Source organism: Oreochromis niloticus, linkage group LG18 (genome assembly GCF_001858045.2).
Source record: "Oreochromis niloticus isolate F11D_XX linkage group LG18, O_niloticus_UMD_NMBU, whole genome shotgun sequence".
Lineage (NCBI taxonomy): Eukaryota > Metazoa > Chordata > Actinopteri > Cichliformes > Cichlidae > Oreochromis > Oreochromis niloticus.
The window spans coordinates 34541713-34563237 of NC_031982.2; the positions used below are offsets into that span (position 1 = coordinate 34541713).

General features: G+C 47.6%; 2 protein-coding genes across 8 annotated transcripts; one reads left to right on the forward strand and one right to left on the reverse strand.

The window, feature by feature from the left end:
- The first annotated feature begins 27 nt into the window (after positions 1-27).
- Positions 28-12317, forward strand: klhl18 (kelch-like family member 18). 6 transcript variants are annotated; one of them, XM_019348072.2, is made up of 10 exons: positions 28-149; positions 2634-2764; positions 6495-6635; positions 6729-6927; positions 7480-7640; positions 7727-7863; positions 7933-8155; positions 8237-8341; positions 10905-11016; positions 11127-12317. In XM_019348072.2, exons 1-10 carry the CDS (start codon positions 93-95, stop codon positions 11511-11513), a joined length of 1653 nt encoding a protein of 550 aa, XP_019203617.1. In that variant the 5' UTR covers positions 28-92; the 3' UTR covers positions 11514-12317. The 6 variants fall into 6 exon arrangements, with proteins under 6 accessions (XP_019203617.1, XP_003458164.1, XP_005476939.1 ...); XM_003458116.5 differs by lacking the exon at positions 28-149 and adding an exon at positions 1224-1462; XM_005476882.4 differs by lacking the exon at positions 28-149 and adding an exon at positions 1492-1765.
- bfsp2 (beaded filament structural protein 2, phakinin) lies at positions 12242-18548 on the reverse strand. 2 transcript variants are annotated; one of them, XM_003458132.5, is made up of 8 exons: positions 18096-18548; positions 16874-17532; positions 16320-16402; positions 15811-15967; positions 14658-14819; positions 14446-14574; positions 14107-14339; positions 12242-13473 (listed from the first exon to the last, which is right to left on the reverse strand). In XM_003458132.5, exons 2-8 carry the CDS (start codon positions 17315-17317, stop codon positions 13383-13385), a joined length of 1299 nt encoding a protein of 432 aa, XP_003458180.2. In that variant the 5' UTR covers positions 17318-17532; positions 18096-18548; the 3' UTR covers positions 12242-13382. The 2 variants fall into 2 exon arrangements, with proteins under 2 accessions (XP_003458180.2, XP_019203619.1); XM_019348074.2 differs by having other exon boundaries at positions 18032-18548.
- Between the last annotated feature and the right edge of the window lie 2977 nt (positions 18549-21525).

Genomic DNA, 21525 nt, shown 5'->3' on the forward strand with positions numbered 1-21525 from the left:
GACGAGGTGTTTGAGTACAGGAAGTAATCAGCTGTCTACTGAACGTTCAGGAAACACCTGAGCTCACCTTCATTCACTCTGGAGGAAGAATCATGGGCACGGCCAAAGCCTGCATTCTGTCTGAAGGCCACCAGGGGGCAATAGCTGTGGTAAGGCAGCTTTCTGACCTTTGACCTGTGTAAAAATATCCTGCTGAGGTTGTGGGCTCAGTTTTAGGTCACACTGGATTTCAAAGTGGTGAAGCTGCATGCTCATTGGCTAATGGCCAGGAACCTGCTCACTCCAACCACTCGACAGGTTGCAGTCCAGGGCGTTAGTCAGTGAGCATGTGGGTTCACAATCAGGCCCGCCCCTCCTTGCCACCTTCAGGTTTTTGCAGCCAAAGTGGCGACCGTGGAAGCACCCATCATCAGGTGACATCCCTGAGGCCAGACTGTATAAGAGACTGTAACATTACTTGCTGCCATGTTTGTTTCCGGTGGTGACCATATTTGGAGGACAGGGTGGAGTTGTCAGCCAGTTGTCTACTAGCTAGCTAGCTTAGCATACACATACACCTTATCAGTAACATCCAATCAGAATCCTTACATGGTCACAGCAGCAATCTTATTGGTCAGATAATGTCATCAAACACAGTTCAGAGGTCTAGCTCAGAGACTCCAGTTAGCTGAGGTGAAATCTAGCACCTACAGCGAGTTTTGTCACCATCTACCTGTCAGTCAGAGGCCACACCCCTATCAATGCAAACAGGTGAGTTAAAAATGTGTTCTTCTCCCTTCTGTTGAATCCAGTCATTGTTGCAGTTATGAAGGGGAAATTATCTACAAAGGCCAAAACATTTGAATTTTAACACAGGAGTCTATGAGGACTGACTCAGTGCTCCCTCTGCTGAATGCTGGAGGAACTGCAGGCTCGGATGGTTTCAGCGGGCTCAAGATCGGTTTGTTAGTTTACTCTCTGATGTGTTCAGGCTGTTTATCTCTCAGCCAATCAGCTTTCACTAAATAACTACGCTGTTGTGCTCCCAATCACGGCTGCAGGTCACCAATCATAAAGTCATTATTCATGACATCATATCAGATGTCACTGCAGTCACGTGAGCTCATCTGATGCTCCTCAGGGCCAACACCTGATACATTCATTAAATCCTGACAAAAACAAACATTAAGGCCTAATAAATGAGCAATCACTCATCAATAACTACAAATGAAAGGCTTTAGAAGCTTTTATTTTGAAGTTTAATCTCAGCAGAAGTGCTCCCTCTTATTGTGAAAGCGGCTTTGACGCTGGGTACGGCGGCTCGCAGGGTCCAGTCCGCGCGCTCCCGCTGACGATGGGCGACGTCCTGTGCGAAGAGCTCGAGGATTTGGTCCACTTCTCAGTGCACGACCTGCCGGCACGAGGTTTTGTCGTCATGGAGGAGATCCGACGTCAGGGGAAACTCTGTGACGTCACGCTCAAGGTGAGCGAGGCGGCGTGTGAGGCTGACATTAGCCTCCAAGCTAGCAAAGTGAGCTAAGGCATGCTAACAAGCTAACGCGGATTATCAGATAGTGACGTCATGGGCTGACCTGTGAACTGCCTGGGAGCCCCACAGGCAAGGCGGCGAAGCGGCTTCCGGTTAGAGCGGTCAGCTCTTAACACCGGGGCTGGAGGTCAGGTGTGTGATCCACCTGGGGAAAGGTAGAGGTTGTGTGACGTGCGCAGGTGAGCTCAGGCAGCACAGAAGGGGCGGAGCCTTTTAGCAGCGTTCTGGCGTGTGCAGGTGAGCAGACACGTGATTGCTCTTTGTTCCAAACATGTCCGCCAGGTGAGGGAGGGGCGGGACCTTAACTCTAACCCCTACAGCAGGAAGAAGCTCTCGGTGGCTCCACCCCTCCCCATCAGGGCCTGGCTCTATGGTAGCAGTTAACAGAGCTGGGTGCTCATTGTCAGCATCACATGATCCAGGTGTGCTTCTGAGCTGTTCAGAGGTGTTCAGGTGCGACTGAGAAACATTTTCACCTGTGCTGCGTCCTGTGCCTGCAGCTCAGCATTGATCCTCTTAACGGCTCAGTAGGCAAGGTGCTGAGTCTGCAGCTCAGGTGAACCCACGTCAGAGGCAGCTGTTTTCCAGAACTAATGGTGTCCTCCGGATAAAGCAGCACATCCTCACCTGTCCACTTTCAGGTGACCTGCAGAAGTTTATAGGAAGTCAGACCGATTCAATGATGCAGGCAGACTTGGCTGGTTGGATGAAGGACTTTGATTGGTTGCGCGTTAAGCTGAAGCTAGTGGAAACATCATCGATGGCGCCAGCTGGTCAGCTGACAGAGTTAAGCTGAACCCTGAAATCTACTTCCTGTTGAAACGCTTGTGTTTCAGAGGGTGAAGGAACGCAGCTTTACCTTCATGTAATGATGTCTGCCGTCATCATCTTGTTGTTTTACCTGATAAGTGAGGGGTGGGGCTTAATGTGAAGCCATAGTCTTATTGGCTGTCTAGCGAGGAGTGGTTCTGTGAATGTTTAAGGGCAGTAAATCCAACACTTCCTGTGACACATCCCTCAGATGTAGCTGTTTTCAGTTTTTTATTGTCGTCATAGCAACAGGTGAGTCACAGGTGAGTCTGTTAATCAGCGTGTCTGTCTGCAGGTTGGGGATCACAAGTTCAGCGCTCACCGGATCGTGTTGGCGGCCTCCATCCCGTACTTCCACGCCATGTTCACCAACGACATGGTGGAGTGTAAACAGGATGAGATCCTGATGCAGGGCATGGACCCCAGGTACGCTCACACCTGTACAGATGTCTGAGAGCAGAATTGTAACTGGCTTGTGACCTCGGCAGAGGTGGGACAACCTCAGTAACATCAATGTCTCACTGTTTTCCACTAAAAGCTTCCAAATGTTGCTTTAACACGGACTCGGCCTGATATCAGCTGTGGTGACGGTCATGATTACAGTTAGCTTGAATTTAACTTTTTAACAGTGTTTCCTGAAAACCCTCTGCTGTCTGATCATTTCCTGATAACATTTACATTTACAATAATTGATTACACAGCAGTGGAGAGTAGACTTTATCACAGTAGATGTCTTTCTGAAAGTGCTGTAACTAAGTTTAAGAATATAATCCACCCACTGTTATCATCTTCAATGCCCTGTACCAACATAGAGCAGAGCAGCTATCTGAACGCTACTCCAACAGAGGTCGATTATCTTGTTAATAATTTTACCTCCTCACTACGTACGACTCTGGATACTGTAGCTCCTGTGAAAACTAAGGCCTCAAATCAGAAGTACCTGACTCCGTGGTATAATTCTCAAACACGTAGCCTAAAGCAGATAACTCGTAAGCTGGAGAGGAAATGGCGTGTCACAAATTTAGAGGATCATCATTTAGCCTGGAGAAATAGTTTGCTGCTTTATAAGAAAGCCCTCCGCAAAGCCAGAACATCTTACTATTCGTCACTGATTGAAGAAAATAAGAACAACCCCAGGTTTCTCTTCAGCACTGTAGCCAGGCTGACAAACAGTCAGAGCTCTACTGAGCCAACCATCCCTTTAACGTTAACTAGTAATGACTTCATGAACTTCTTCACAAATAAAATTCTTATCATTAGAGAAAAAATTACCAATAATCATCCCACAGATGTAATATTATCTACAGCTACTTTTAGTACCATCGATGTTAAGTTAGACTCTTTTTCTCCAATTGATCTTTCTGAGTTAACTTCAATAATTACTTCCTCCAAACCATCAACGTGTCTTTTAGACCCCATTCCTACAAAACTGCTCAAAGAAGTCCTGCCATTAATTAATTCTTCGATCTTAAATATGATCAACCTATCTCTAATAATCGGCTATGTACCACAGGCCTTCAAGCTGGCCGTAGTTAAACCTTTACTCAAAAAGCATCTCTAGACCCAGCTGTCTTAGCTAATTATAGGCCAATCTCCAACCTTCCTTTCATATCAAACATCCTTGAAAGAGTAGTTGTCAAACAGCTAACAGATCATCTGCAGAGGAATGGCTTATTTGAAGAGTTTCAGTCAGGTTTCAGAGCTCATCACAGCACAGAAACAGCTTTAGTGAAGGTTGCAAATGATCTTCTTATGGCCTCTGACAGTGGACTCATCTCTGTGCTTGTCCTGCTAGACCTCAGTGCAGCGTTCGATACTGTTGACCATAATATCCTATTAGAGCGATTAGAACATGCTGTAGGTATTACAGGTACTGCACTGCAGTGGTTTGTATCATATCTATCTAATAGACTCCAATTTGTTCATGTAAATGGAGAGTCCTCTTCACACACTGAGGTCAATTATGGTGTTCCACAGGGTTCAGTGCTAGGACCAATTCTATTTACATTATACATGCTTCCCTTAGGCAACATCATTAGAAGACATAGCATAAATTTTCACTGCTATGCAGATGACACGCAGCTCTATCTATCCATGAAGCCAGGTAACACACACCAATTAGTTAAACTGCAGGAATGTCTTAAAGACATAAAGACCTGGATGGCCGCTAACTTTCTGCTTCTTAATTCAGATAAAACTGAGGTTATTGTACTCGGCCCTGAAAATCTTAGAAATATGGTATCTAAGCAGATTCTTACTCTGGATGGCATTACCTTGGCCTCCAGTAATGCTGTGAGGAACCTTGGCATGTTTTACTTCCAGGCTGGACTACTGTAATTCATTATTATCAGGATGTCCTAAAAACTCACTGAAAAGCATTCAGTTTTCAGGCCCCATCTCATCTTAATGACCTTGTAGTACCATATCACCCTATTAGAGCACTTCGCTCTCACACTGCAGGCCTACTTGTTGTTCCTAGAGTATTTAAAAGTAGAATGGGAGGCAGAGCCTTCAGTTTTCAGGCCCCTCTTCTGTGGAACCAGCTTCCAGTTTGGATTCGGGAGACAGACACTATCTCTACTTTCAAGATTAGGCTTCAAACTTTCCTTTTTGCTAAAGCATATAGTTAGGGCTGGACCAGGTGACCCTGGATCCTCCCTTAGTTATGCTGCAATAGGTATAGGCTGCCGGGGATTCCCATGATGCACTGGGTGTTTCTTCTTCACTCACTATAGCTGTGTCCCAAAACGTGGGCTGCATCCTTCGGAGGCCGCATTTGAAGGCCGATTACGTCACAGCCAGGCGACGAAGGCTGTCCCAATTCATCGACTCCTTCAAATGCGTCCTTCATTTCCCCGAATTTGAAGGATGGGTCGGGTGTGTCCTTCGTGGCCCACCATATCCCAGAGTTCATAGCGCGGCCCAGCCAATTTCATTTTCCAACAATGGCGGCCGCTACTAAGTTTTAATATTACTCTTATTAATCTTTCTGGGTCACAAAATAAACTTTTAACATATTTCCAGGCGAGAAAGTAGCTGTGTAAACTTCAAATATCTGCTTGGTTTATCAAGACATCGCATATTTGCAAAAGTGCTCCAACGTTTTCGGAGACGTCTGTTACCCACCCACTCGATAGCAAGCCGGGGGGTTCAATGGTCACTCGAGACGGCGAGAGCAGCGGACTCCCGGCTTCATCGTTTTCAGACCCCCGCTCTTTCGCTACTCAGATTAAACTTGATATATAAGTCACTCGGATAACTTAAAAATTGTTTGGCTTTTTTCTGTGTTTTATTTGTTCCGGAGTAAATCGGTTTGGCTGAGATCAATGTTATTAGATTAAATAAATCTTTATTAATCCATCGGGTGGGTTCCTCCTTGGTCAAACAGAAAACTGATTAAACAGAAGTGTGAGACGGTCGAGAATTTATGCCAGTATCCTGTTATATTTTAGATAGCAAGGAGCAGACGGCCGAGTTTATTAAACTCCACCGAGACAGCGGTGACGCAAATCTGAAGCCTAGACCGTCCAATTTCACAGCCTTGCACTTCCGGCCTTCTCGGTCTTCGAAGGACCCGGCCCACGTAGACCGCGAAGGCCGGGTCCTCTGAAGGATGCAGCCGACGTTTTGGGACACAGCTTATGTGTTAATAGACCTCTCTGCACTGAGTCACACTTGTTATTAACCTCTGTCTCTCTTCCACAGCATGTCTTTATCCTGTTTTCCTTCTTTCACCCCAACCGGTCGCAGCAGATGGCCCCGCCCTTCCCTGAGCCTGGTTCTGTCGGAGGTTTCTTCCTGTTAAAAGGGAGTTTTTCCTTCCCACTGTCGGCTCATAGGGGGTCATATGATTGTTGGGTTTTTCTCTGTATGTATTATTGTAGGGTCCTTACAATATAAAGCACCTTGGGGCAACTGTATAAATAAAAACAGAACATGAAGCACAGACGTCACTCACTGATCAGTGAGTGACGCAGACAGAACGCTGTGCTGCATGTTTTTTCCGCTGAGCTGTAACGTACGTTCGCTCTGTCAGCGACTCAGGATGGAGGTCTGTCATGTTCGTTGCATTCCTGCAGTATTTTAATTGATTTAACAAAATGTCAATAACTGTGTGACCATAGTAACTATAGTAACCACTGCGTGTGTGTTGCAGCGCTCTGGAGGCTCTGATAAACTTCGCGTACAGCGGACACGTCGCCATCGACCAGCAGAATGTGCAGTCTCTCCTGATTGGCTCGAGCTTTCTGCAGCTTCAGAACGTCAAAGACGCCTGCTGCTCCTTCCTGCAGGAGAGGTCAGTCCCACCCCGCCGCACACGCTCAGATCGCACACTCCTCCGTCCCCAGGAGCTTATGTTTAGGCGTGCTAACGGCACGTTTGCTTGCAGGTTGCACCCGAAGAACTGCCTCGGCGTGCGTCAGTTCGCCGAGACGATGATGTGCACGACGCTGTACGACTCAGCAAACAGCTTCCTGCACCAGCACTTTGTGGAGGTGTCACTGTCTGAGGAGTTCCTGGGCCTCAGGACGGAGGAGGTGCTGGAGCTCGTCGGCTGTGACGAACTCAACGTGAAGGCCGAGGAGCAGGTGAGTTGCCTCACCTGAGGGCAGTGGCGTGAAGCGGCGATGCTAAGCCAGAATTCTTTTTCTGTGGTCTCTACCTGCCCGACCTTCATGGAAGCATCAGAGAACAGCTGTGACTTCATCATAGTCACTCACACATGGTCACAGCTCAGCTGTGCAGGTAGAGGACATCGGGGGAGACGGTGACCTTTGACCCGAGTGACAGGAAGAAAGCAGTCAGGAGAGAGGAAACCAAATTAAAAAAACAGAAACCAAAAATGAAAGCAGGCTGCTAAGCCCCGCCCTCGCAGAGTGACACTGGAGGGGCGAGCTTCAGGAACAGGTGATCGGGTCACAGCTGTCAGGTGTCCTTCAGAAAGGTAAACCTCAGTGGTATTTCAGTAACTCGAGTGTGATGGACCTGACCGAGCCGTTGGCGAGCTTTAGCGGTTTACCTGTCACAGGTGTGCCACATACCAAGGCTCACCTTTTGAGTCACAGCGTGAAAAATGAGCTCTTGTATTAAACGCGTTGTCTTCATGCTCCCACTGTGCTCCTCGTGTGGTACCTGTGCAGGTGTTCGAGGCGGTGCTGGCGTGGGTCCATCACGACCAGGACCGCAGGGAGACGCTGCTGCCCGAGCTGCTGTCAAAGGTGCGACTTCCTCTGTGTCGACCCGAGTTCCTGTCGGATCGCGTCCAGCAGGATGAGCTCATACGCTGCTGCCACAAGTGCAGGTGAGACGCAGCGAGGCCTCGGCTTCACATCATACCTGTGTGATCATTTCTGGGCAGGGTTCATGTCTAGCTGTGTTTCCTGTCAGGGATTTGGTGGATGAAGCCAAGGATTTCCACCTGATGCCGGAGCGCCGCCCTCACCTGCCCACCTTTAAAACCAGGCAGAGGTGCTGTACGTCCATCACAGGGCTCATCTACGCGGTGGGAGGCCTCAACAGCTCAGGTACGCCGCTCACCTGAGGCAGCATGTCTGCACGCTCCGTGGAGCTGACAGACTCTTCTTCTCCCGCAGGTGACTCCTTAAATGTTGTCGAGGTGTTCGATCCAATTGGAAACTTCTGGGAGCGCTGTCAGCCAATGAGGACAGCTCGCAGCAGGGTGGGTGTGGCCGTCGTTAATGGGCTACTGTATGCCATTGGGGGATACGACGGCCAATCGCGGCTCAGCACGGTGGAGGTTTACAACCCCGAGACGGACAGCTGGACGCGCGTGTCGAGCATGAACAGCCAGCGCAGGTCAGTACGCTGCTCGATCCACTGATCGATACACTGATCAATAAACCCTGCTGATGTAATGAGCTGTGTTGTCATCCTCAGCGCCATGGGAACGGTTGTGATTGATGGGCGGATCTTCGTGTGCGGCGGCTACGATGGAAAGTCGTCTCTCAACTCGGTGGAGTGCTACTCCCCGGAAGCAGACAGGTGAGGAGTCATTCCACCTTAAATCCTTCAATTCTGTGTAACCCGAGCATTACGGCTAACAGCGCCGCGTGATGAGTGAGGGCTGTGTGGGTCATGTCACCCGCTGCTGCGTCAGTAGGAGTGGGTTTAAAAGTAAAATTGAATCAGTTTTAAATGTATTTTGAGTCTCAGCTTAAAGCTCACAAAACGATTTCAACAACAGCAAACACCAGGTACACGCCTTCCACACAAAGACGTAAACACAGAGCGTGGATCGTTCACAGACGGGGCTGAAAGTCGACACCTGAAAGATTCTGCAGGTTTCATCACTCTGAGCTAAACTGACTGAACCAGCAGCCAAAGAAGATCCAAAGTACACTTCAAACATCCTCATTCATCCCCTCTGACTATGGCTGTGTCCCAATTCAGGGTCTGCACGCTTGAAGTACGCACACTACGCGTACTACGTACGGTGCGTACTACAAGTACGAGAAGTGCGGAAGTGAGAGGCTTGTGAAATGGGACGGTCTAGCCTTCGTCGCGCTGTTCAGGTTGCCTAGCAACCATGATACTAACCGCGAGAAACGTTTCAAACAGCTTTGTTTGACAGAAATGAAGGAGAAAAATGTTTTGTTGGTCATTCATTTTTGTCATGACATCACTTTGATTAGTTGAGACCACAGGACTGTAAAACATGATAGTTGGGCTTCATTTCTGTACTGAACAGTCATTTCAAGATTAGTTAGTAAATAATAATTAGCTAATGTTGTTCATGAGACTAAAGTCATCTCACTGTGGTAATGTTAATATAATATGGACAATATTATAGTATTGTCAGATTATACATATATATATATACATATATATATATATATATATATATATACACATAATATATGAGCTTGAACTCTGGGTCAAAGATTCAAGTAGCAGTTATTTATATTTCCTATCACCTTAAATCTTCACTCAAAGACACTCAAGTATCTCTGACAGTGTATATACAGATGTATTATATATAAGAGACAAATATTGTTCCTTCAGTATGTTGGCATTACTAAATTTGGCTCAATGCTTACATATATGTGTAAAAAGCAAATGTACGAGCTGTGATAACTGTTTCTGATAGAATGAAGATCAGACTGATATATGAAATATTCCTTTATTGGGTGAGAAAATCAGAGCATGTCATAACTGCTTTAAGTCATACAGAATAGATATCAGAGCCTTAAACAGGCTGACTTCTGCTAAATGGGTCAAACTGGGCAGAAAGTCTACAAACACATAACATCCTTATAGAATATGATGTAACACTATAGATCAACTTAGCTCAGAATATATAAAGCATATAAACAATTACAGCAATATGATGCAACAAACACAGCAGTGCTACTAATCCAAAATACTCAAAGCTTCATAGAACTGAAACAAACATTTATTTTTAGCTCCATCCTGCTGCTGATACATACTTTAGGTTTCTGAATATTAAACTTGTTGCTGCCTTTCATAGTGTGTAACTTGAAGGCCCTGAGTACTTTCTCCCACACTGAAAACACTGGGATGATCACATTATTTGAACATTACCTAATAAGACTGATTCAGGACAGACAATTAGTGATGTTAAACTTTCCTAGCAGTCCTTCACAAACAGGGAACAGTCTGTCAGTCTAACATTAACAGTGCAGTGAATCCTGCTTGTGCCGTCATATTCAGGACTGCAAACCGAGCAGCATCACTGACTTTCAGCTTGTTGTGTTTGTGGATATATGACTGACTTTAATTATCCAGAAAATCATCACATTCTCTGTAAGATTAAGGTCGACTATATATATATTTAGAAGTAGAGGCTTTAAAACCAAGTTACCGCTGAAAGTACAAACATCACTAATGTCACATAACTTTGCCGACATGTGGCCAACAGTAATGTTTTAATGTTCTTAAACATTCGCACATAAATAAGTGACATCATATTCAGTACTTACTTCTGACAGTTCACTCTTCGGCCGCTCCCTTCTGCCGTATTTTGCGGCAAAATTATCCACACCCACCACCGCGTGGCCAGGAAGCGTGCACCGGACCACGCTTGATATTTGGGGAAATCGATGGCGCATTTGGAGTATGCATTTGAAGTACACTTTGAATTGGGACAGCCGTCGTCGCATGGCGGTGACGTAATCGCACTTGAAATGCGTACTTCAAGCGTGCAGACCCTGAATTAGGACACAGCCTTTGGCTCTTACTTCCTGCACAGCTCCCTCTCTCTCAGTGTCCTCACAGACCAGTTTACCATCAATGCTCTGCTATTATCACGCACACACAGGTGAGGGAGGCTGCGAGGTTGTTTTCCTGCACAGATCATCGCGCCGCATTGGTTCTGTCACGAGTTAGCTAACACAAACGAATGTGAGTCTGTTAGCAGCGACCGACCTGGTGACGCCGCATTCTGACCTCAGACGAGATGGCGGACACGCAAAAGAATGAAGACGACACGAGAAAGCCGTCCTGGCTCACCTTGAGGATGCTCAGATCTCAGCTCAGGTCGGCGTCCTCGTTAACATGGCGGTGCTTATGTTACTGTTCTCTGCAGGTGGACTGTGGTGACAGAGATGAGCGCGAGCCGCAGCGCCGCGGGCGTGACGGTTTTTGATGGCCGGATCGTTGTCTCGGGCGGCCATGACGGTCTGCAGATCTTCAACACAGTGAGTTTTAGGGCGGAGCCTAAAACTGAGGGGTGGGAACATTACCTGCATGTTACCTGTAGTTTTACATGATGTCTGTTTATCGCTGTGTTTTTGCTCCGCCCCTGCAGGTGGAGTACTACAACCACCACACTAACCGCTGGCACCCGGCGGCACCGATGCTGAACAAGCGATGCCGTCATGGGGCGGCGGCGCTCGGCAGCCACATGTACGTGGCGGGGGGGTATGATGGCTCGGGGTTCCTGAGCGGCGCCGAGGTGTTCAGCTCAGCATCTGGACAGTGGAGCCTCCTGGTGGCCATGAACACGCGGCGCAGCCGGGTGTCCCTGGTGTCCACGTCGGGGCGTCTGTACGCCGTAGGCGGGTACGACGGACAATCCAATCTCAGCTCCGTGGAGATGTACAACCCCGACACCAACCGCTGGTCCTTCATGGCCCCCATGGTGTGCCACGAGGGGGGCGTAGGCGTGGGCTGCATCCCCTTGCAGCCCGCCTAAACCACCGATCACAGCCAGAGGACTCGTGATTTACTGACGGCGGCAGGCGGGAGCGCACCCCGCGGCGGCGTCCCTGCAGCTCTATCGGTACGATGGCTGTGCTCAGGCTTGCAAAGTGACGCCGCACCTGCGGGATCATGGGAAAAACTGTAGAGCTAGCAGCAGAGGCTAGCTGCTAACATTATTCTGTTAGCGTGTGTGGAACGATTGATTACTGATTATTGATTACTGATTTCATACTGGATGGACACAAGCAACAGGAAGTGACTTCCTCCCAAACAAACCAAGCTCCTGACTTGGACAGGAAGTCCTTCCTGAACAGTTTCCCGAATTGTTTGTTGATCAGCTGTAATCGATGGGAGCGATCGATACAAAACGCCAGCAACATATGAACCCCGCCCCCTGCAGGCTGCACAGGAAGCTTGTTTGAGGAACGTGTGGCGCCCCCGGAGATATTAATAAGCTCATGGTCACGTGACAAAACATGGTTCTCCAGCTTTCCACAGGAAGTGATGTCATGTAGCGTGCAGTCTTTAGCGTTTCGCTCGCTGCGATGCACAGGCGGGCTGCAGATACCTGCTGCCGCTCGGCAGATGCATCCGCGGCAACCGAAACACTCCTCAAAGTGTCACCTGATACGGCAGTAACCAATGAGGGTCCGTGTGGTGGTTGCCCTGCCCCTCCAGCGCGATTGGCTGGATGGGGTTTGGCATCATTTGCGCCAGCCGTGGTGGACACGCCCCCTCACTTATCGACATCTGCATTTGCGTCAGCGGATAAGCGACGGAGCACGCTCAGTAGACAGACGTGTGTTAAACAGCATGTAGGCGGAGCTTAGCGCACTCCGGGGGCATTGCACTGTGATGGGCCGCAGCCTGCAGAGAGCGGTCCAGTCGATCGTGTCATTGATCTCTGTGCTTAAAATCCGTCAGTCACTGTTTACTTCCTGCTGATCTCTGATTGGACGCTCAGCCTCATCATCAGTGGGTTTTATTTGTATTGATTAACTTATGATTGATTTGTTTTGTTGTGAATCAATAAAGAGAAAAGTTTGGTTAATAAATTTTATTTCTGTCTCTTTGTTTCTGACAATAATCAGTTATTGATTACGACGTCTGAGCAATCAATTAGCACAACTTTGTATTTTTGGGCATGTTTGCTTTTGGACAGGAAGGGGCGGAGACCAGGAAATGACTCAATGCGGATTCGGACCTGTTGCCCTCTCAGTGACCTGCAGTGGCACCATTGTCAGAGCTCGTTGAGTTTTAAATAGTTGATTATTTTCTCTGAATCAGTTATTGATCCTCAACGAAGGTTTATTCTCAGGCGGGGGGATGGGTGGAGTCATGTCCTCGTTATCAGGAACCTTCTACAGAAACTTTGTTTCGTCTTGGTTCTTACTGGGGGACTCGGCGAGGCCGTCAGCCATCGCTGCACCCCTGTGAGGCATCACCCTCACATAGAACAACAGGCGCCACCAGGATGAGCTGAGATGTGCTCACTCCTGCGCCAAGTTGGCGTCGATGCTTCGGAGCTGTGAGCACCGTGCGCCGGCTGGAGGGTGGCAGCTCTGAATAAAGTGAAGGTCGTTCTGTGACACGCTAACGTCATTCTCACACCTTTATTTTAGTTTGAAAGAAACAAGGAGCACCTGAACACACCGTCACATTCACTTTTATTAACACAGAGCAACACGTCTCAGGTCCAGTCGGGCTCAGGCGGATCCTCAGGTGTTCTCGGCAGGTTCACCTGAAGACCGTTACAACACATCACGTCCACACCGAGCAGCTGAAACGCACACTGCACTTCCAGCATCCTCCACACCTGCACAGGTAGACTGGGTCAGCCCGCTCAGGTTCTCCTCTGGGGTCACTGTGCTGCAGGTCCTGGAGATCCTGGAGGGTCGCTCCTGGAGTCTGGAGCAGCAGCTCCCTCGGGCTCTGAGTGGAGACCTGAACATCTGGACAGGTAAGTGTTTGTGTTAGTTTGACCCAGAATCTCCTTTAACAGTCAGACTTAGTCTCTAATTCATATTTCGTGATGCTCGCAGTGACGACATCCTTCATCAGCTGAATCTAGAAACGTCTACATCAATCCCAAAGTGCGGCCCCACCCACTGCAGGTGGGCTGAAGAAATAACAGAAATTCCTGTGAGAATTTATGAACACTGACACAAATATATATGTGTTTTCTACAAACTGTGGCAGGAGGCTGTTATGCTGTGACATCATTGCTGTGACCTCTGACCTCTGCTCAGTGTTGAGGTATGAACCCTCATTTTAATAAAATTTCAGGGAAATCCATCACAGGCTCCCGTAAATGCTTGGTCACATGACCGAAAGTACGAGGCCCCCCCCCCCCCCCCCCCCCCACACACACACACACGCACGCATGCACGCAGACACACGTGCACACGCGCGCACCTCTAATATGCACACACATAAAAAATATCTTTGTATCTAAGAAGACAAAAAGATGTGACTGCTGAGAGGATTCTGATTGGATGTTACTGATTAGCAGGTGTGTGTGCGGTGACTGATGACCAGGTTTGCTAGCACTCTGGTAACATCTGTGTTCTGTGTCGACGACTCACAGCGTCTCGAATCGGTTCTCCTCGCCATCCAGGATGCCGTGGTACAAGCTGATCTCCTGCTCTAGCCGTTGCTTGTTGCTCAGCAACGTGTCGTAGTCGCGGCGCTGCTGTTCGATTTCACCGCGTATGTCGGCTAGCTCCGCCTCCAGCTTGGCCACCACTGAGCCGAGATTCTGGAGCTCCATGTCGTGCCAGTGGCGGGCGTCACTCAGCGAGTTCTCCAGACCCCGTTTCTGCGGAGAGTGTATTTAACCGCTTAGTGGGAACTCGATCAGGTTATTGATCGCTTATTGATCTGTGCAGCTCGCCGTGCGGCAGCTTCCTCGCCATGTGCCTCACCAGGGCTCTGATAGACTCGGTCTCTGCCTGCAGACTCTGGATCTTACAGCCGGTGTCGCTGCACTCAGCCTTCAGCGCCTCCACCTGTTCCTCCTCTGGACTCAGCTTGCTGCTCACGCACAGTGCCTCCTGCAGGACACACACAGCCACAGGTCAGACACGCCCACACACACACACACCTTGGCACACCTGTGCAGGTGAGAGGACCTTACTTTACAGTCGAGGTAGCTGTCAGTCTCAGCCCTGCTCTTCTCCATCACTTTCTCCCAGTGGCTCCTGATGTAGGCCAAGATCTGGTCCAGACTGGTTTCTATGGGCGCGTCGGGCTCGTCCACATCACGTCCCGCCATCTGACTGTACAGGGTCCGCACGTCCTGTTCAGAGAGGAAGTAGTGAGCTCACATGACCTTAGCCGGCTAAAGGGAGATCACACCTGTCACACATGCTCATGGCTCTACTCTGACTCTACTGTGTCTGTGCTGTCACTCTTCTGACTCTACTCTGACTCTACTGTGTCTGTGCTGTCACTCTTCTGGCTCTACTCTGACTCTACTGTGTCTGTGCTGTCACTGTTCTGGCTCTACTCTGACTCTACTGTGTCTGTGCTGTCACTCTTCTGGCTCTACTCTGACTCTACTGTGTCTGTGCTGTCACTCTTCTGACTCTACTCTGACTCTACTGTGTCTGTGCTGTCACTCTTCTGACTCTACTCTGACTCTACTGTGTCTGTGCTGTCACTCTTCTGGCTCTACTCTGACTCTACTGTGTCTGTGCTGTCACTGTTCTGGCTCTACTCTGACTCTACTGTGTCTGTGCTGTCACTCTTCTGGCTCTACTCTGACTCTACTGTGTCTGTGCTGTCACTCTTCTGACTCTACTCTGACTCTACTGTGTCTGTGCTGTCACTCTTCTGGCTCTACTCTGACTCTACTGTGTCTGTGCTGTCACTCTTCTGGCTCTACTCTGACTCTACTGTGTCTGTGCTGTCACTCTTCTGGCTCTACTCTGACTCTACTGTTTCTGTGCTGTCACTCTTCTGGCTCTACTCTGACTCTACTGTGTCTGTGCTGTCACTCTTCTGGCTCTACTCTGACTCTACTGTGTCTGTGCTGTCACTCTTCTGGCTCTACTCTGACTCTACTGTGTCTGTGCTGTCACTCTTCTGGCTCTACTCTGACTCTACTGTGTCTGTGCTGTCACTCTTCTGGCTCTACTCTGTGGCTACTGTCACTCTTCTTATTCTACTTTTTTTACTAAGGAAAAAAGCTTAAATTCTGAGTTTTAGTTTTTCAGCCTGTCTCTGAATGGTGACATCACCTGCTGCCTCATCTTAAATTGGGAGATTTTTGAACAGTTTGGTGGGACCTGCTCGTGGTTGTGCTCCAGGCTGCGGAGCTCCGCCCTCATGTTCTCCATCTGCTCCTCAAGCTCCGCCTTTGTCAGGTTTGCCTCATCAATCACTTTGTACAGCGAGCTGATCTCCTCCTCCACTGCCCGACGGAACGGCTGCTCGTTCTCGAACCTGCAGGGGGAGCCGCAGTCACTATGCCTGCGGCTGATGGTCCTGGTTCCTGAGCAGAACTAGGACCACCAGCTGCAGGACAACATGGAGGAGAGACTCACAGGGCAGGAGGCTGGTTATTGATCACCAGAAGCTCCATGTTTGGGTTGTTTTTTTAGATAAAGTCTATGATCAGTGCTTAAAAATAATGAATAATGTGGTTAGCAGCCACACGAGGGCACCATGTGATCACTTAAGACCAAAATAAACCATCACTTCACATTCACGCTGCCGTTTACTGACAGAAGGTCTGTCACTGATCACTGTCACATTTCAGCTCACTGCTGATCACAGTGTGAGTTTGACCTCTGACCTGTCCTTGAAGTCCTCAGCGTTGGCCTGCACGTTCTCTGTCTGCAGCATCAGCCGGGCGTTGTCCAGGATGGCTTCACTGACCTGCACAGAGTGTGGGAAAACAGAGCTGAGAGTGGCTGCAGCCAGCAGGGGGCATCGACATCTCTACACATTACCTTTATTTAAACACAAGGTGTGTAATGGCCCTGCAGCCTAACCTGTTCTCAGGTGGTCCAATAAAAACAGCAGCAAGACTCAAAGACAGAATAATTAATGTAAAAATAAAGTTTCTGTTCTCACACCTCAGAACATGTTTATCTGTGGAGAAATCAGCTGACGTAATGTGGCTGCTCATGCACACTTTTTAGGTTCACTTTTTTGCGTCAGGTGACTTTTGTGTTTTAGGACTTTTCAGGTGAGGCACGTGGAGGTGAGTTTGACTGTACGCGTCACAGTCACCACGATCTAAGAAAGGAGAGGGCTGAGTTGACCTTTGACCTTAGAGAGCAGCATGCCGATAAGATGAAGGACGGTGTGGAGATGGAGCCAGGTGTTTAGACCCTCCCCCCTCACCTGTCTGTAGACCTCCTCCCACTCCCTCCTGAGGGGTCCCCAGGCTCCAGCGCTCGAGGCCTTGCGGTCCAGGCAGAGGCGGATCTGCTCCTCCAGCTGTTGGTTCAGCTGTTCCAGCGCTCTCACTTTGTCGCGGTATTCCGTCAAACAGCTGTTCAGTCCCGCTGCCGCCGCACCGCTCCCCACTGCTCGCTCGCTGCCTCGGGGCAGCACCGGTGTTGTGCTGCTCCTCATCCCCTGCAGGAACACGCTGCTGATGCCCAGAGCTCGCCGTGACACCCGTGTCCCCAGGCCAGAGGGAACACTCGCTGGTGGGGTGGAGCCTACGAAGACGCCGCGAGGGGCGGAGGTGCCCGCCGACCCCATTCTCCCGCAGGAGGCAGAGGGCGGCCGCTCGGCGGCCGTCTGTCCGAGGAAGGATGAGCGGCGTCGGGGCAGAGGCATGATGATCAGCAGCTGCCAGTGTCAAACCGCTCAGACCTGCTTGCTACCGGGATTTATGGGAGGATGGCGTTCTGGAAACATAGCCGCCTTTGTTCAGCCAGCGTTTGTGTTCGGAGCTTTTGTTGAAACAAAGAGTCTGAAAGAGCTGAGGCAGCAGAGCGAGTACGCGGGGGGGCAGGAAGGGTCCTGAAGCCTGGCTGGGTCACATGACCTACCTACACACACACCGTTTATAAACAGAGAGCAGATGAGGGTTACATCATCACTGCTGTTTCAGATCACTAATCAATAAAGAATATCTGCTGTTAAACAGCTGAAGAACTCTTTAAATAAAGTTTAGTAGAAACAGCTGTGATGAATAAACTTCCCATTTTTGTAGCCCAGATGAGAAAACAACACATTTACACCAATGATAAAGAAAGAGAGTATTTATTCTCTTTGTCAACATCAACAGAGCATCATATTTCCTATGACCATTGAATGCACCTCTCAGTTCACCCCACGTGAGGGCACCTAACTCAGCGACCAATCAGAGCCTACGCAGGCCGCATTGACCCTGTCAGCCAGGAAGTGAGGTGAAAGTGCATGGTGCTCCCGAGTTTTTTTCTTATCTCAGCAAGAGGAGTGGAGGCATCTGCTACTTAAACCGAGAAATCCACGGACGAAAGAGAGGAAAAACTCAGAATTGAGAGGAGGGAAAGCAAGCATACTTACCTGCTGGAAGTCCGGAGTCGAGTGCCTGGATGAAGGAGAGAAGCAACGTCAGCTAACCACTCACCTTTCATCCGGAGAGCTGCTGCAATTCCAACACCAGTGTGTGTTGGGCTTTTGTGAAACAGAGCAACGGTCAGGTTTTTGGAGAGGACAGAAAAGTCCGAGGACCAGGACAAAATTCCGGTCATGATAGATGGCGAGCCAACCACTTTGAGGACGATCCACCCCAAAGAAGATACACACCCACACACTCATACATTCCAATTACACTCACAAGGACCTTTGAAATTGGCTGTTGCCAACTTAACTCTAAATTCTTAAAGGGCCCCAACAAGTACTTTTATTTTGTTTAAGTGTGCACACTATTTATTTTATTTTATACTTTTTCCTGTACAAATTGGACAATACCTGTTATACCTTGTAACAATACAAGAGTGGCTACTCAAAAGTTAACATTGTGTCCAGGTCATTATTGCTGCTCAATACTTTGGCTCCATATGAATTTGGTGTCTTCTGATACTGGCCAGGGCCTCATTACGAGCCCAAGTAATTATTGTGCCGTAATTCACCTTTATACCTTAAAGTTGGTTACATTTTGATAAACAGACTTGTTCTTCATGTTTAATCAACCAAGTTTCCTGGGAAAACCCTCAAAACATGACACACGAGCACAAAAATGAAGGCAATGCCATTATTCATGAAGGTAATAAAGTTTAATCCGCATGTTTAAATAAAGTTTAATCAGCATGTTGAAATAAAGTTTCAGCAGCTGTAAAGGGTCTGTGTGCAGGCGGATGGAGGGGAGGATCCAAATGCGAAACTCGGAGGCAGACGTGAACTCAGAATACACAGCTTTATTGCTGGAGAAGCTGAAACTAAACTAAACTGAGGATACAGAAATAAACTAAGCAAGCAGACAGGCAGACGGAACACACAGATAACGTGAGGGTGAACAGACATTAACGACGCGACAGTGAGCACAGGAAAACACAGGGCTTAAATACACTGAGGCAGTAATCAAGGGATGAGAGACAGGAGGGAAACACACCTGGGGAAAATCACAACTGACGAGGCAGGGGAAACGTAAACTGAACATACTCACGTAAGACAAGGACCTTCAGAATAAAACAGGAAACTAACAGACACAGGACCAGACAAGACACCATGGACAGACAGAGGGACATACGGGCAGAGAAGACTAAGCACAAGCAAAACTAAACATGAGGGCAAGATAACAAAACCTAAACCAGAAATAATAACCATCATCATCATCATCATCATCATCATCAGATAGCTACAGAATCAGAACATAATTATAATCAAAACAGTATCACAAAGAAACAGCATATAACTAATAATCCCGAGAAAAACCATACACATAAGAATTAATCCCTCACCAAGAATAAGACATATTTATAATCACAATCAAAGCACCAGAGGATAAGGAACAATCCATAATGCAGAAAATAAACTAAAACATAAGAAACTCAAAATGCTGGGTCGAACCGACCCAGGACCGTGACAGCAGCATGTTTAAATAAAGTTTCACCAGCATGTTTAAATAAAGTTTAATTCGCATGTTGAAAGAAAGTTTCAGCAGCATGTTTAAATAAAGTTTAATCCGCATGTTTAAATAAAGTTTCAGCAGCATGTTTAAATAAAGTTTAATCCGCATGTTTAAATAAAGTTTCAGCAGCATGTTTAAATAAACTTTCAGCGCATGTTTAAATAAAGTTTAATCAGCATGTTTAAATAAAGTTTCAGCAGCATGTTTAAATAAAGTTTAATCCGCATGTTTAAATAAAGTTTCAGCAGCATGTTTAAATAAAGTTTAATCCGCATGTTTAAATAAAGTTTCAGCAGCATGTTTAAATAAAGTTTAATCCGCATGTTTAAATAAAGTTTCAGCGCATGTTTAAATAAAGTTTAATCAGCATGTTTAAATAAAGTTTCAGCAGCATGTTTAAATAAAGTTTAATCCGCATGTTTAAATAAAGTTTCAGCAGCATGTTTAAATAAAGTTTAATCCGCATGTTTAAATAAAGTTTCAGCAGCATGTTTAAATAAAGTTTAATCCGCATGTTTAAATAAAGTTTCACCAGCATGTTTAAATAAAGTTTAATCCGCATGTTTAAATAAAGTTTCAGCAGCATGTTTAAATAAAGTTTAATCCGCATGTTTAAATAAAGTTTCAGCAGCATGTTTAAATAAAGTTTAATCAGCATGTTTAAATAAAGTTTAATCCGCATGTTTAAATAAAGTTTCAGCAGCATGTTTAAATAAAGTTTCAGCAGCATGTTTAAATAAAGTTTAATCCGCATGTTTAAATAAAGTTTCAGCAGCATGTTTAAATAAAGTTTCAGCAGCATGTTTAAATAAAGTTTAATCCGCATGTTGAAAGAAAGTTTCATCAGCATGTTTAAATAAAGTTTAATCTGCATGTTGAAAGAAAGTTTCAGCAGCATGGTTTCCTGTTTGAAGCCAGATGTTGTCGTGGTGTAGTCGGGTTCCTAAAGCTCCAGGTGTTTTAGTGGGCGGAGCTCAGGGTGAACTGAGGCAGACGCGTTCAGGTCTGAAAGGCAGCGGCTGCTTCTGAACCTGCAGATGTGCTTCAGCATTAAGGCCTTCACAGGTGTTCCAGTTACACCTGCATGTGCGCCAATCCCTGTACACTGCTCCTGATTGGTCAAACTGTAGCTTCCTCTCAGCCTCAATCCACCCTAACCTCAGAGAAGGTGGAGGTGTTCCTGAGTTCATGCAGTGGTTTGCAGCTCTGAGGGTTCAACCTCTCTGCTGTGCTCCTGTAGAGGACGCAGTCACTGGTTCTTCATCACTGTTTTATCCTCACAGTCTCTCACAGAGACCTGAACCCTTCACATCTGCTCACTGGCTGGCAGATGTTGGCCCAGCTGTTTTTAGCTTTGTGTAATCTTCGAGTGTTTGTCGCCGCTTCAGACGCCTCTGCAGTGGGACCCGATTATTTGCTGGTTCAGGCTGTTACCATGGCAGCAAACACAGAGCTGTTTGTCTGCGTGGAAACACCTGGGCTGTCTGTTCAGATTTAGTCAGATTGTTTGTGCTGAATCTCAGCAGGAAGTGCTTTGCGGTTGGCAGGAAGTGGTGAATGCCAACGCAGCAGTTGAAAGTTTCCCAGCTGCTGAAAGATGTGTTGGAGTTCTGAGGGTAAAAGCCCGTCTCATCCACCAGCTTCACCCTGTAAAGCAGACCCAGTCATCACTTTTAGCTTCCAAACACCTTGAATCTGAACCCTGGTTTCTGGTCTCCAGATTCCAGATTCCAACCATGAATCCCTTTAGAAACCTGCTGCAGCGCCATCCTCCAAATGTTTCAGGACAAATGTCTGCTCCCATCGTTTAGATCCACCATGGACAGAAAGCTGCGTTTGTGGATCACGGTGTCGTACCTGGGAACATCACCTGAAGCTGGAGGAACACGTGTTTGCAGTGTGAGTGAAGATTCAGATGCTCTGGATG

Excerpts from the sequence above, each read along its gene's own strand:
- klhl18 (XM_003458116.5), top strand. The coding sequence starts at position 1,334 with ATGGGCGACGTCCTGTGCGAAGAGCTCGAGGATTTGGTCCACTTCTCA. Across the intron at positions 2,765-6,494 it reads ATGCAGGGCATGGACCCCAG|CGCTCTGGAGGCTCTGATAA; the intron begins GTACGCTCACAC and ends TGTGTGTTGCAG. Across the intron at positions 6,636-6,728 it reads TGCTCCTTCCTGCAGGAGAG|GTTGCACCCGAAGAACTGCC; the intron begins GTCAGTCCCACC and ends GTTTGCTTGCAG.
- bfsp2 (XM_003458132.5), bottom strand. The coding sequence starts at position 17,317 with ATGCCTCTGCCCCGACGCCGCTCATCCTTCCTCGGACAGACGGCCGCC. Across the intron at positions 15,968-16,319 it reads GCTGAGGACTTCAAGGACAG|GTTCGAGAACGAGCAGCCGT; the intron begins GTCAGAGGTCAA and ends CTCCCCCTGCAG. Across the intron at positions 13,474-14,106 it reads GAGAACCGATTCGAGACGCT|ATGTTCAGGTCTCCACTCAG; the intron begins GTGAGTCGTCGA and ends TTACCTGTCCAG.